We start from the raw sequence: 16022 nt of genomic DNA on the forward strand, positions 1-16022 counted from the left end.
AGGAACATCGTGCATATTTTAAACAATGATCCAGACTACTGCCTGGATCAAAGCAGGTAACAGCATTTTGCTCAACACAAAATTGGCAATTATTTAACTATCCTATAAACACCACATGGTTTGTATTTTGTTTATATTATTACAGCTCTGAAAATTATGTCAGAAAATAACTTTAGATTTTGTTTTTATGTAAGAAAAAAATATCCTTGGTTATTACATTTCAAAGCAAAAATTAAAGTTGAAAGGTGGGCAGAATTACAATTGAAGATAGCTTCACAATGAAGCATTGTGAGAACAAGGTACATTGGAGTCCAATTAAAACAGAAGTCCCCCTTGCAAAAGTGCCATCTACAAGTCAGTAGGAATGTTGAGTCTAGACATATGAAAAGTCAGAAAGATATTTGTTCTTTGTTCTCATTGCCAAAAATCTTCCTTTGAAACAGGATTCAACAAATGTTCAGTCCCTCTGTCTGGTTATGAAACCTCCTGAAACATGCTTTGCAGGGGGTTGGACTAGATGACCCTCGGGGCACCTTCAAACTCTACGATTCTACAATTCTATGACAATCAATTTCAGTATATTTAGTGGAGTCACGTCAATCTGACTTATGTGAAAATGTTGCAGCGTGGATCTGGAATCCCTTGTCAGTTCAGTGTTTGCAAATGAATACTGCCATCCACTGTTCCGTGGAGTAATCTGATTAATATTGACAAAGGCCACACAAATTAAAATCCAGACGGACAGAAATACAGACTTTCTTGAATGTGCTGGTCAGCCACTTCTCTCTGAATCCTGATAGTTTAACTTAGTTGCTGCCAAACAACATTAAAGACTGGCTATGAAGTTAAAGGGACGCGGGTAGCGCTGTGGGTAAAAGCCTCAGCGCCTAGGACTTGCCGATCGAAAGGTCGGCGGTTCGAATCCCCGCAGCGGGGTGCGCTCCCGTTGTTCGGTCCCAGCGCCTGCCAACCTAGCAGTTCGAAAGCACCCCCAGGTGCAAGTAGATAAATAGGGACCGCTTACTAGTGGGAAGGTAAACGGCGTTTCCGTGTGCTGCTCTGGCTCGCCAGATGCAGCTTTGTCATGCTGGCCACGTGACCCAGAAGTGTCTGCAGATAGCGCTGGCTCCCGGCCTATAGAGTGAGATGAGCGCACAACCCTAGAGTCTGGCAAGACTGGCCCGTACGGGCAGGGGTACCTTTACCTTTTATGAAGTTAAAAGACAAGCTAGGCACATCCAGTAATCATAATCATCAATATATTTTATTGATGTGTGTGTGCATGTTTGTGTGTATATACATACGGAGCTTTAGCTAACTACCTGAATAAACAGGATATCTTATTTTTGTGCCTAAAGTGCCCAGCACCTGGCACCAGACCTATATATGGTGTGCAGCAGGGCCATTGTAAGCTACCAAGGAGAAGGAACCACAAATTCAAGTAATGCAACTGGATAGCTCAGTTGGTTAGAGCACAGTGCTGAGAACCCCAAGGTTGCAGGTTTGATCCCCAGTAACAGACAACTGCCTATTCCTGCATTGCAGGGGGTTAGATTAGATGTTCCTCAGGGTCCCTTCCAACTCTATGATTCTACAGTTCCATAACCAATGATGGATAAGCTCCAACTACATTCCTGTTAGGCTATTTGTCAAATTGCTTAACCTAGAATGCAGCAGAAAGTCTGGAACCAGAGTTCAAAGCTAAAATACCCAACAAGCAGAACTTGTCATGCTGTCCAATCCTGCAATGGATACATCATATGTATCTTGCTGACAATGACCTGGATTGCATGTCACACTACGACCTAGCACAAATACGAAAGCTCCCAAGAAAGAGCCTTTTTTGCTGCCGCACCGCACTGAACTAAGCCAAGGTTTGGCTGGAGAATCCAGGCTCCTGATTAAGCTCTCTCTGGACTAACCATGAGCTGTAACCAAAGTCTGACACCTCGTGGATAGTCTGGAGGCAGTTTAGCTTTCGACTTAGTGCAGTATGGGAACTGTGCTTTACCTCTTTGCTTCCCAAGGAGGTCAGCCTTAACTTTTCAAAAGCAGTCTGCTACCACCACATGATTATGGAGAAATGTATGGGGGAGAACTCAAGAATGAGAGAGGGATTGCTTCTGTGTTTGGGTTGGTTCTTTGTCCCTGTCTAAAGCATTTCTACTCTCACCTCTCCTTCTTTTCTCTGCCCAAAATATTCGCAATTCAGCAAAAACCTAACTATTGCCCTTATAGAGGCATGCCACAATTTGTAGAACACAAGTACCAGGTAGGCCACTGAAGTTCACAGGTTCACAAATCTTGGGGACTCTTGAAAGCCTAATTCAGTGAAGAATTCCAAGCTCCACATTAGTCATCCTGCCAGTTCCCAAGGCACATTCCTTCCCATGATTCCAAGTATCCTTCTCACCTTCCTCCTGTTTTATATGTCATATTGCAAATCACTTTGGGATGCTTTATGGGAAGTGATTGATAAATGAAATAAATAGTAACAATAATCTAGGTTGACCCTAACTAAAGAGTGTAAATCTTAGTTTCCTGGCTATACAGTGGTACCTCGGGTTAAGTACTTAATTCGTTCCGGAGGTCCGTACTTAACCTGAAACTGTTCTTAACCTGAAGCACCACTTTAGCTGATGGGACCTCGTGCTGCCGCCGTGCCGCCAGAGCACGATTTCTGTTCTCATCCTGAAGCAAAGTTCTTAACCTGAAGCACTATTTCTGGGTTAGCGGAGTCTGTAACCTGAAGCGTATGTAACCCGAGGTAACACTGTATGTCAGAGAGAGAGAGAGCTGAGCCCTGGGTAGAAGTGAATCTTTATGCTCAACTTGTAGCCACTCAAGTCAATAGAAAATAACTCAGTGAGGTAAATCGTGGCTCCAGTGTCATTAAAGGTAACATTTTTATGACTCTCACACCCCCTCCTTTGTCATATTTGTGCCAAAGACTGAGATAAACAGATGGAGCAGGTAGGCCGGCTCTGGATGAGATTAAAGCTATCAACAGACAGCTCAAAACAGCGGCAGACAGGTGAGGAATTAACAAAAAACAAACAAACCCCAAAACTGGAGATAGAACAGCAAAAAGAGCAAAACACACATCAGAGCCTTTTTTTTTTCATAAAGTGCCCACACACAAATTAATCCTATTTTGGTAGCAATGCTGAAAGCAATTGATTGTGATGGGATGCTGAGACTCGTTTGGGCGACTGTTAGTGCTTTGTATGATAATTATTTTTATTGTTCAGAAATCCTGCACACGCTTACCAGTTGCAGCCAGTCTGTTATCTTTGCTACCTCAGTCTCTTTCTCTTTCCCTTTCCCTCGCTCTTTGCTTTCAAGTAAGAATTTTAAGTGGTGATCAGTTCACAATTCCCTAGCCAACTGTAGGGTTAACCATAGGACTAACCTGGGAGATCACCTCTGATGAGAGGAGTACTGGATGACGTGTGGTTCAGTTAGCTGCCCATCAAAAGCAAAGTGCACAGTTCACTGAAATGACATAATGCCTATGGAAACTCAGACATGGATGGATGGATGGATGGATAGCTACAAATGCTCCGCTGGAGCCCAACAGCAAGAACCAAAAAGTTCCAGGGCCAATGCGAGGATGCATCAATATCATAAGCGTTTCTACTACATGCAGCACTTGCAGCAATCTAAGCTAATGCATCAGCCAAATGGCCAAGGAGGTCAGAACACAAACTCAAGCAAGGTGGTGGGGACTGTGTGGGATGGCTATCTGCAGAAAAGGTGTCACCTTGAAGTCTCCTTCAATGGCTTGGATAGGGGATGGCCTTTGCTCAGACTGACATTAAGCTTCCCCTGGCCAGAGGCTCATCTTGTCGTGTTTTCTGCAATTGACTACACTGAGAAAATCAACGAACACCTAATTTTAGTCTTGGATGAGATTTGTCCCTTCCAAACAGGGCTTTACTCAGTCCCATGGGAAAGCTTTGTGCATGAGTGCTGCACCTATGCTCAGGCTAGATAAAGCTCTGGTTTTTTTCAAGTGTGCGCATGACATCGAGAAGCCAAGAAATTCAACTGCCTATGAAGGAGTTTCAGAGCTAAGATTAAAATAGAAAATGAAAAAACAAACCAACAACTTACGCGATAAAATGGTCGTCAGTTAACGAGGGACAGTAGAGGAGAAGGACTTTTCGGAAATTATTTCTGCTGATAATGCCGTTATTTCGAGGATCGAATGCCTGCAAAGCTTTGCTGAATTCATTCCAGTACCCTTTGATCTGCTCAGTTAGGACATCTTCTGCCTAATATGCCACCATTTTGATGAGGAAATTCAAATATTTACAAACGGTTGAATAGATAATTATGCATTTAAGTACTTGGAAAATCTTGATTTACTGTTCAAAAAACTTTGTGCTACTTACAATGTGCCACGCTTCAAGGACAGAAGTTGGCTTTTTTGCCTTCTTTGACCCATTAATCATTTTTGAATCTGTCTAAATGGGTAAAAAAAGCACTTGAATTACAACCTTTCCACCATACTATTTCCTAAATGCAGCACAAGAGCAAAGGCAACAGATTTTTGTGTTTGAAAATTAAGTATAAAGTAATACATTTTGTAATATACTAGGAAAAAGAAAAGACCACGGGGATACAATAAATGAATGAAATAATGCCATGATTCTATGAATGGCCTCTAGTGCCCCATCCCTCCTGCTGTGCTCACAGAGAAAATGTGGATAATGGGAGCCTGAGTTTCCATGAAGCACTCAGGAATATGTGCCAGGGAGCCCTCATTGCTTGTAACTCCCTATGCAGCTGCACAGCCACTTGCTGTTTCGGGATGCACACACAGAACTGTGTGGTAGAACTGTGGTGGCAGATGACGGCCCAGAAAGGGTGCAGAGGCTCTCAGCCAAACCAGCATTCGGCTCAAGAACTGAAGAAAGGCTCCCAGGCAAATGTGTCGAATCAGGAGTGCCAGCTTGGCGCCATGACTGTGAATGCCATGCAGCATGCATTGCCCTGGCACTGAAATTGGTGGGTGCCCGGTCCCTTCATGGGGAATTTTGAGGGTGCTTGGGCGCCCAGGGAGCTGGCACCTATGAACCAGATTGCATCCTTTAAAAACAGTTACTGAAACAAAGGGAAGGAATTCAACACCATACTACTATGATTTTTCAGCCTTTCTTCTTGACAGATGGAGCTATCCTCCTTCTCCTGATCTTGTATGCTGTCCCAACCCTTTAGAAGAAAATTCGGGGAGGCGGGTGGGGAGGAGATGGGTTTTTCCTTCTGCTGGGCTTAGAATGGCTCAGTCAGCAGCAGCCCCACTCCTGCACGGAGTCAGGATCTGGAATACCACTTTATGCTGGCTTGCTTTACACCAGCTTCTTGGGTATAGGATTGCTCCGTCTAAAGGACAATACTTAGAGCTTTATAAGATGTGCTTCAGGGCATTAGAAGTGAAAACTACTGTGCTGATTTGAGTCTGAAAGCATTGGGGAGACAGTGCAGAACCCGGAGCAAAGGTACCTCATGTTGTTGGAAACCTTGTTCAGGAGATGGGCTCCCTGCCACACTTCCATTTTTCTGGAGCAGCTATTTTAAGGGGGGGGGGGGAGCACCGCAGCTGCCTCCTTGGTTTAGGAAGTGTTGGAGCAAAGCATTTGCAAGGTGGGGTATGCAAACTGGGAATTGTCTCACGCTGCATCTAATCTTCTTAAATGTTCTTGCAAAAGAAATGGTGGTGATTTGGTGCACTGGTTCCTCTGCCAGACTTAGGCAAATGACTGTCTCTGTTGTTCTCTTGCTCCTTGGCCACTACCAAGGGGCAAGGTGAAAATCTGCCATGTGCTACAGCCTTTGTTTATCCAGCTCAGGCTTCATGTGACTCAGTCTTAGAAGTGTTAAACAGTAGGAATATGTTAACTGCTTTAGAAGCAAATAACAATTCAGGAACAAGCATTTGAAACAACTTTAACTTCCATTAAAACTTGATTTCTTTTTAATAATTTAGCTATATTCAAAGCACAAGATTCTACTGAATCTTGTTTGAATCTCTCTCTCTCTTACTCTCATACACAGGTTCTAGTGATAATAAATGCTCAATCTGTAATTGCATTTGTAATGGCTTTTAGTCAAACACAATAAATAAATAAATAAATGATTGATTGATAAGAAATGCTTACTAGTGATTCCTTTTCTTCAAACAGATTTAAAAATTTATTGTAGCTGAGCTGCCCAGTGTGTTCTGGGTCAATGATCTTGGTTAGTTCTTGAAAGTCATCATCACTTATTCGGAACATGATGCAATCCAAAATGCGACGGAGCTCATTTCTTGTAATTTTTCCATCCTGATTCTGGAAAGGTGCAGAATGTATAAAAGAGCATTTAGTCCTATTTTACTGGACAGTGACATTAACCTCTTTAATTCTCCTGTACTGTATTTAGGAGTTTTTATTCTGGTTTAATTTTTGTTTTACTGTTGCTTTAAATGGATAGTTTTATGCTTCTGTCCACATTCGGAACTGATTGAAAAGTAACTAATCTCTAAATTAGTGACTATTCTACCTTTTGCTAGCCAATACCACTTGAAATATATATGCCTGAATGCCAGTGTTGGTAGGCTGATTAAAAAAAAATCACACTATTTCTTGCTCTTAATATTCTTATCATTGCATTTTTCTCAAAGTGTGTACATGGGATCTTGCTAGGGCAATGTAGAAGACATTCTAGGGTATCATCTAACAGTATGACCCTAGACAAGTTACTCAAAAGCAAGTCCCAATGGGCCAATGAAAATATTTTTGATGAGCAAATCATGCAGTCATAGGCCACTCAAATAAGAAGACATAGAACAAGTACACTAAATGGATGCCATACACACTACACTACAGCTTACTATTGATAAATCTACAACACACTATAAACAAATGTGAAAATATGCTGAGAAATGAATGTTCAGCAACTGATACATAACATTGCTTGTCAAAATTGACCAACAGACAGGACTGAATTTGTGCCAGGGCTCAATAGGGCGAGTCCCAGCATCTGTTTTCAATCCAAGAGCTGAATCCAGCATCTTTCTTCCTAAAAATTAAGCACCACCAACAGTTTAGAGGTGTTAATTTCATAAAACTCTCTTGATGGAAATAAGGGTATATAACAATGCACAGGAAATCATGTACAAGGGTGGCGTGGGAACCATAAAATGCCTGTGTACTCATTTAGATACAATTCCCCTAATCACAACTTCCTCCTGTTTTTTTCCTCATCAGTGCTCAGCTTGGAAGACAAGCTGGCTGGCTGCAATAGGAAGACGGAAGGCAGGGTTGGTGATACGGTAGCCAGCCAGGCTATGAAGCAACTTGATCATGGGCAGACTTCCTCCTTTATTTCATCTGAAAGCACAGGTAGGCTGCTGTTGTCAGTTCACCTGCATCCTGTGCTTAGCACAGTATCCTGTTCTGCTGGCGCTTGGAGCCTGCAAGGGAAGTGCAAAGGACTATCGGGACCAAGCAGATCAGGACCATGGGCAGCTCCCACTGGGTCCTGGCAGCTGAATGATAGAAGATGCTTTCTCAACCAGGGACCAGTCATCAGAGGGCTTAATAATCCTGGCATGGCCTTTTCTTCCTGTAGCTCTGACCTACTGTAAGAGCCGTGGCAACATTTAGCTTATTCTGCAGTTGCATGTTCCTGTGTTGCATCTGGAGAGAATGCAGGCAAGTCCTCTTCCGATTCTGAGACAGGCGGGAGAGTCACATCCTCAGGCTGGGACTGTGTAGGAGATGCCAAGGGTTCTCCCTCAAGTGGAGCATTTGTGTTTACACATCCTCTAGCTCCAAGGCCTTCTAGTGCAAACGGGGGACCCTGAGGCAGGGGGCCTACCATGGCGCATGCGTTGCTGTTAGGAACATGTTGTGATGCAGCCAAGGGTGGAGAGAGCTGGAGACAAATGTTTTCAAGTCCTTTCGTGCTGCATCTGGGAAAGGAGGAAAATGAAATTCCCACCCACCTACCCTCTCTGCAATGCTGCTTTGTAGGAATCAGGGAGGAAACTGATCTCATTGTCTCTGCCCAGTTGTGGCTCCAACACTACTCTCCCGGTGGCTATTTTCCCTCCCCTGCTCCACTGAGATGCTTGGAACAATGCTAGTACTTGATAAACCACTTCACGTTTGGTTTTTCTTTCCTACGGAGAGCCAAAGTGACTGTAATAATACAGCAAAGAAATTTATTCATTGTTAAGTTTTAATATATTTATTTTCTAACCAATGGTTCTAAACCATTCCTGTGCTTTAAAACCATTTCCCACAGAGGCTGATGTTATTGCATTAGTTCTGGAGATGAAGCCTATGCAGGAGGAAAAGAGTTATGCTGTTAGAGAAGTGATGTGTGGAAATATCCACCATCTCATGAGCAGGTGAGGAATGGAAGGGCTATTTCACTCTGCCCATCAAGCCACGTTCCTAAGCCTCGTTCCAGACTCTAAGCCACAAAAGAGACTATCCACCTCTACCTGTGGCAGCTGCACTTCCTTGTGAAAGCCAGCTACCGATGTTTTAGTCCAAAAGGGGCCAAGTGTCCCAGTTTACGCTTTGGGAGTACCAACCAAAAAGGAGGAGGGATGTAGCTTTGCATGCAAAACGTCTTATTTGCAAACCCTTCTGTCTCCAGGGAGGGTTGGGTAAGGACTCCCTTTCTGAAACTTTGGAGAGCCATTGCCAGTTAGGGTAGACAGTACTCAGATAGGTGGACAATAGCTGCACTCAACAGGAAATCAGCTTTTAGGTAAGAACTGAGCCATTTGTTTGGACAACTCAGCTTTGCTTGGCAGGGCACACCAAACCAGTATTGTTTCCGAAATCTCAAACTGCACTTTTCTGGTACTGTGTTCAAAGTCCCAATTAATACAAAGTCACAGACTCTGAATGTTTGAAGTAAGTGCCTGGGCTTTGCCAAAATCTGACTATTAGGATGCTCGTCAGCAACCATTTATGCTAGAGTGAATCTAGCACCGGCATAGGCAAACTCAGCCCTCCAGATGTTTTGGGACTACAGCTCCCATCATCCCTAGCTAACAGGACCAGTGGTCAGTGCCTGATCTAGCAGATATGAGGTTGATATCTGACACTAATGTGGCTGCAGCAGCCAATCACTTCCTCTGAACTTCTACACTTGCCTAGAAATCAAAAAGATGTACTGGCTAGATCACTTCCTGAGAAATATAATGTAGCCTTACAGACTTCACCTTTGAACTAAAACACCTGAACCGGAAAGTGGTTCACAATACCCAGAGACCGCTTCCCCACTGAGACCCACATATGCACAGGACTGCCTTAAGAGGGGGTCACTAGGTTTGTGGACAGAGAGCGTTCATGCTGTCAACATTTACGTGAACTGATGCCTCCACCTTGGGGCTGTCTGCATCTCTGCTGCAATCTGCAGTGCAGACTAGCTCTGTGTGAGGGACCACCAGCTAGCATGAGCAAACCTTAAATTTCCTGCAGCCAGCATTTTCTTTTATCTCAAATATCTCTTGTCTCCAAATAATTTTCTTCATTAAAGCCTTTAGCTCTCTGCAATTTCAGTGGGATTTTAATCTCTTGCTTGAATGAGGGGCTTAATCTACTATGCGCTCCCATTATCCACTGTGGTATGTGAAACTGCGAGTTCTACTTTTGTCAATTGTTAGGAGAATTCTCTCTTTTGTGAGGAATTTAGTGCACAATTGATGTTGCCAGAGCTGGTGCAAAAAGAGACAGAAATTGCTATGTAAGTCAAGAATTGCAATCTAGCGTTTATATACAAATCTGTAATAAACATGCCACTAGGAATTTTGAAGATATGCCTACCGCTCATTTAGTTGCTGCCATCCAGACTATGAAAGCTTTAATTTGCTCTCTAGTTTATTATTTGCTTAACAAATCCAAAGATATCACTCACACAATTTTTAAGATACAAAGTTGTATCTAGCAGCCTCTGTTTTTGTGCTACCTCCTCCTTAAAGACCACATGCATTTCCCCTCAAATTGCACTGGCCAGACTTGGCATGACATGTATTATGAAATGCCGTGCCAATCACTGGATTTGTGGTTTAAAATGTAACCTTGCAATCCTGCTTCCAGTTACACCTTACACAAAAGCCCATTGAACTCTATTTGTGTGCCTATCCTAATTCAGAGTAAGGACACAGTTTCCTAGAGAGTTATCTCTGGATTATCCTTGCCAATCGGGAATCGCATGGTGAATGTGTTAATGGGGAAATGCTGCCAGGTGTGTCTGTGTGTGGACAGTACCGTCTCCAAGCTTTCAGCTCAGTTCTCCATTCTATAACACAAACTTTCAAATGCTTCAGATTTCAAACACACTGATCTACCTAAGTCAGATCAAAACAAATCTGTGGGATAAACTATGTTTACTCAACAAACAGGAAATTGGGGAAATGATAGAGGATAATGGAGAGCAAGTCGAATCTTGTATTGGAACTGTCCCCGGATATTTCAAACAGGGCTGGGTAAAATTCACACAGAAACTCCTTTGTGAGACCATTCCTCTCCCATGAAGGGAGGCGGGTGGGACGACGACAACAACACTGACTTTTGTGGGGAGCTGCAACACTTCTAAGATAGCAGGAGGCACTAATATTTTGACAAGGTGTCCAAGGATTTACCCCCCCCCCCTTTAACACTCTCTTTAACAAAAGCAGAATCACTTCGAATACCGAATACAGGCTAGGCTATACTCTGCATCCTGGGTGGGATGCCCTTTTAAAATGTGGACCAGTATGGCCCTGGGAAGGAAGCGGCCGCCATCTCCCCCCCAAGAATGTATCTGGGAATAGTACGTCAAGTTAAACAAGAAAAGCAAAAACAAAGCACAAATCCTCAGTCAACTTGTTGAAACATAAGTAACCACGACCCTCCGACACACTTTCATATCCCTACCTGAAAGTTTTTCACCTGATCCCAAAGATTTACACAACCGTTCAGGTTTTCAACCAATCCCCAAAGCACTGAAAAGTGCCCCCTGTGAATTTTCAGCTTGACTTTTTAAAAAGTAAGTCTGAAGTCTTTTTATTCAGACATATAAAGAAAATTACACCAGCTCCTCAAAAATCTGTTTCTAACTTCCAGTGATCTGGCTGATGGCTACATTATAGAATGGACTCTCTGTCTGGGGAGGGGGAGGACTCTCCTTCCTTGGAGCTTTTTAAGCCACCGGCCATGTATGATCCAGTTGAGATTCCCGCATTACAGAGGGTTGGACTAGATGACCCTTGGGTCCCTTCCAACTCCACAATTCTATGACTCTGTGATTCTATGATTAAGTTCTATGTAATGAAAATTATTTAACAAAAATCAGACAACTTTAAATGTAGCATATGAGACCGCCTGTGCATTGGTTCTTGCTGTTTCACACTGAAATATGAGGACCCCTCTCAGTCTAGGCTTATTAGTAAAAGGTAAAGGTAAAGGTACCCCTGCCCGTACGGGCCAGTCTTGACAGACTCTGGGGTTGTGCGCCCATCTCACTCAAGAGGCCGGGGGCCAGCGCTGTCCGGAGACACTTCCGGGTCACGTGGCCAGCGTGACAAAGATGCATCTGGCGAGCCAGCGCAGCACACGGAAACGCCATTTACCTTCCCGCCAGTAAGCGGTCCCTATTTATCTACTTGCACCCGAGGGTGCTTTCAAACCGCTAGGTTGGCAGGCGCTGGGACCGAACGACAGGAGCGCACCCCGCCGCGGGGATTCGAACTGCCGACCTTTCGATCGGCAAGCCCTAGGCGCTGAGGCTTTTACCCACAGCGCCACCCGCGTCCCTTAGTAGTAGTATAAATTTATTTATACCCCACCTTACTTCCTGACAGGGACTCAAAGTGGCTTACAGGTGAAATGAGAACAGCAAAATTCACAGGGCAGTGGGAATTATTAAAAAAACAATTAAACATTAATATACAGATATAGCTATAGCTAGAGATGTGGATGGTATATTAAAACTATACAGATAATTACAATGAAAACAGCACATCCAGCCCTTTCATTACAAGCCCTCAGTTCCCAAAAGCCTGTTGGAACAAGGAGGTCTTCACCAGCTTGCATAAGGACAAGGAGGGAGCCAGTCTGGCTTCTCCAGGGAGGGTCTTCCAGAGTGTGGGTCCCCACCATGTGTGCCTACGAGGGAGGCAGGGCCAAGAAAAGGGCCTCTCCTGAAGGTCTCAGAACCTGGAGAGGTTCATATGAGGGGAAATGATCTTTCAGATAGCTTGGGCCTAAGCCTAGGGTCTCCCAGAACTTCTATGGCCCTACTGCTGCCTGGGTTATTATTACACATAATAATGCATCGCTGTGAGGCAAACCTGGTGCAGCTAAAATATGGAGATGAAAATTAAAGATATATGAAGGGCCTCCCAGGGGGAAGCAAAGAAAAGATAGGTAGCATTCATAAGCAACCGCTCTCACTCTGTCCAGCATAAGGAAGGCTTTCTTCAGAGATAAATACGCATCTTGAATATGTCCATGCAGCTTTAAGAGAATACGGTCACTCGATACATCTTGGTCCAACTTTCTTATTCTGTAATAAGAAGACAGCAACTTGAATTCACTCCTCAAAAGGAGAACAAAGGAGGTATGTTAGGTGTTGAGACGATGTCTTAGGTAGCCATGTATCTTAAAGCTCTGCTTTGAACTTCTAACTTGGGACTACAGTTCCCATCATCCCTGACCACTGGTCCTGTTAGCTAGGGATGATGGGAATTGTAGTCCAGAAACAGCTGGAGGGCCAAGTTTGGCCATCACTGTAACCAGTATCTTGATCTATATCTAGACAGTGCAGTGGAATAATGCTTCCGGGTACAATTGAGCCAGGAGTCCAAGTGCTGTGTCTGAGAGTGGGAGCCAGCACAGGGCTGTGTGAAGACATTCTTGTCTGTCCTGAATTGTCCAACACTCAGCTTTGTTGGGAGTCCACAAATTCTAGTGTTATGAAAGAGTGAGGAAAAGACTTTTCTCTACTGATTCTCTCCATACAGTTCAGAATTTTATACACTTTTATCATGTTGCTTCTTATCTGCCTTTTTTCTACACTAAAACCCCCAAATGCTGCAACCTCCCCCCCCCCCGGGGCAGTTTCTCTATCCCCTTCATCATTTGGGTTGCCCTTTTCTGAAGCTCTGCCAGGACTACTACATCCTTTTTGAGGTGACAGTATTCTCAATGTGGTCACATGATAGGTTTGTCTAATCATGAATAAGCTTTATTTTTATTTCTTTATTGGCTTGTTACTTTTGATTTTGTTCTCTACTTCTTATGCGTTAAGTCTAGATCATTATATAATAATACTGAATTTATCCTAAGTATAGTGAATTGTTTTTGTTCCCTTGTTCAAATGTAATGTATGTTCTGTATGTATGTATGGTTTATATAACAAGCTGTTTTTCAAATGTTATGTATTTTTATCGTAAGCTTGCTGCGGACTACTTTGGTCACAGCTGTGAGAAAAATGTCATGTAAATAACTAAAGATATTTAATGTCTACAGTAAGCTTATGCAATTGCATGAAAGCTAAGAACAGGGTCTCCAAAACACAACCTCCGGGTGACAACCATATACTGCAAAGCAGTGGTTTTCAAACTGTGTGAGGTTCTTGAGAAGCTTACTAGGGGTTCCTCAATGAAAGATCAGTAATGGTGGGCACATTCCCCTTTAACATGACTATGATGGCTGGGGCTGATGAAAGTTAGTGTCCAAAACATCTTGGGGGTGGGCACAACATTGGAGAAGGTTCCTGTTGGACAACTTAATTAGGATCAACCTTTGCTGATATCTCCCTGTAATAGGCAGATGCAGGAGAGTGTTGAGTGTTTTCCAGATCACATTACCAGTTCACACAAAGTAAGAGAGGACCCACAATCCTAAACAGGCCAGGGATTCCATAAAAACATGGGGGTAAGCAAGCCAGTGGTAGTAGAAAGTCTTAAAACCACTGCAGCAAATTATTTGAGGAACAGGGTTTCACATTATTTCTTGGACTTCTTGAGACATGGGTAAACACCTCCTATGAAGTTTTAAGTGTTATGTATGTCTAAAATATTTAATGGAATGAACACAAGTATCACATAGTTATGCTTGTGATGGAGCCAGGATTTGCTGTGGCCTGTTGTCAAGTGTATCGTCCACGGCAAACACAAGGTTGGTACCCCAGCAGAACCGTGGGCTAAGAGCAACAAATGGAACCCCTCTCTTACCTGTGGTGCTTCCTCGTAGGAGCTGCCAGGCTTGTATCAAATGTCATGGGGTCTTGAAACCTGTCTAGAAATTTCTCCCATGCCATATTTTTGGAAATTTTTATTCCAAACCTGGTAAATTTTAAAAAAATACACACATGTTTAAAAATTGTATTATATCAATAAGATTACATGGAAATTATCAAAACTGAGTTATGAATCTGGACAGAATCTGTCATCTGAGTCTACATTGCCCTATGTGGTGGTGGGGCCCTGAGACAGTAGAATAGGTTTTACTACTTCACTGTGAAAACAAAAACTACTCTTAGCTGGCATATTGCATGCTGCCTTAGCTGAAAACCACTGTGTTCAGGGCATTGGTCAGCAAGATGAAAAGTTCCGTCTTGTTTGATCCGTGGTGGCAACTTCACTGACAATGCAGTTATTATCAACAAACACATGCATGTGAACTTTTGATAGCTGAACAAGGTTATCTTGTTTTAGCAAGGGCTACAGTTGCTATACCAGTCTATGCTGACAAATAGCTCTTCTTTGCATGAATGGCACCTTGGCATCCAAAATATAAGCTGGATCTAACAGCAACTCAAGCTATGAAACTGTTCTTTAAGGAGCAAAGAGCAACACAGTGATATCTCCAAAACTGTCAACTAACAGTAGCTTCAGCTACCTGGAATAAGTTTCCATTTATTAGCCTGGGCTCCGGTTCATCACCTCTAATCTTCTGATTCTGATGTAAAACATCACAGACAACTTCACCCAGTAGTTTCATGTAGGCGTTGAATAGTACAGAAGACAAAATTGAACCCTTCAGAATACCATGGTACCAAAATCAAGTACCCCAGGACACCTTCCCACTAGGGAGCAACAGGATTACAAATAGGGCAAATAGGGTGCCTCCTTATTTTCATCCTTAGGGGACGCGGGTAGCACTGTGGGTTAAATGACTGTGCCGCTTGGGCTCGCCTATCAAAAGGTTGGCAGTTCGAATCCCCGTGACGGGGTGAGCTCACGTTGTTCGGTCCCAGCTCCTGCCCACCTAGCAGTTCAAAAACACATCAAAGTGCAAGTAGATAAATAGGTACCGCTCCGGCAGGAAGGTAAACAGTATTTCCGTGCACTGCTCTGGTTTCGCCAGAAGTGGCTTGGTCATGTTGGCCACATGACCCAGAAAAACTGTCTGTGGAAGTGGACAAACACCGGCTCCCTCGGCCTGTAAAGCGATATGAGCGCTGCAACCCCAGAGTCATTCGCAACTGGACTTAATTGTCAGGGGTCCCTTTACCTTTATTTCCATCCCAGGCAGGCAATCTAGAAGATACCATGTTTGAGATCCAGGAGAACCAACAGCATTGTACTACCCCATCACTCACCCTTCTCACGTCCAACAAGGCAACCAAGCAGTAGGTTGAAATGGAGTTAGAGAATTTGTTCCGTCACCTGGGGTCAGAAATTGTGCAGCCACTCAAGCACCTTGCCCCCCAAAGTCCTCAGTCGCTCAAGAGTTGTTATAGTTATTTGGTCCAAAACATATTTTAAAGTGTGGATTCATAACTATGGTGGCTGGGACCACTCACTCTAACAGAGAGGACCAATAAGCTCAGGATACTCTACCAGCTCAAGTTAAAAGACAGTTGGGCAGCTTTGGTGGATAGTACACCAACAGAATCCCTGTATTTTATGCAAACCTGCCACCAGGGATGAAACACTCCAGGCCTGAGAGCTGTGAGGGTCTGGTGACAAACATGGACTTACATTAATATACTTGTGGCTAAACAAATGGCAATCAACTTTAGGT

The 16022-nt window shown here is 43.5% G+C and overlaps 1 protein-coding gene across 5 annotated transcripts in view; it reads right to left on the bottom strand.

The window, feature by feature from the left end:
• EFCAB6 (EF-hand calcium binding domain 6) overlaps positions 1-16022 on the bottom strand; it is a 103236-nt gene that overhangs the window by 51099 nt on the left and 36115 nt on the right. For all 5 annotated transcript variants that reach the window (XM_077930769.1, XM_077930768.1, XM_028728725.2 and 2 more), the window contains exons 10-14: positions 14228-14338; positions 12444-12555; positions 6165-6335; positions 4398-4469; positions 4117-4277 (exon numbers count right to left, since the gene is read on the bottom strand). In XM_077930769.1, coding sequence (XP_077786895.1) covers positions 4117-4277; positions 4398-4469; positions 6165-6335; positions 12444-12555; positions 14228-14338 — 627 coding nt within the window. The remainder of the gene's footprint in view (positions 1-4116; positions 4278-4397; positions 4470-6164; positions 6336-12443; positions 12556-14227; positions 14339-16022) is intronic.

Source organism: Podarcis muralis, chromosome 6, assembly GCF_964188315.1.
Source record: "Podarcis muralis chromosome 6, rPodMur119.hap1.1, whole genome shotgun sequence".
Classification (NCBI taxonomy): domain Eukaryota; kingdom Metazoa; phylum Chordata; class Lepidosauria; order Squamata; family Lacertidae; genus Podarcis; species Podarcis muralis.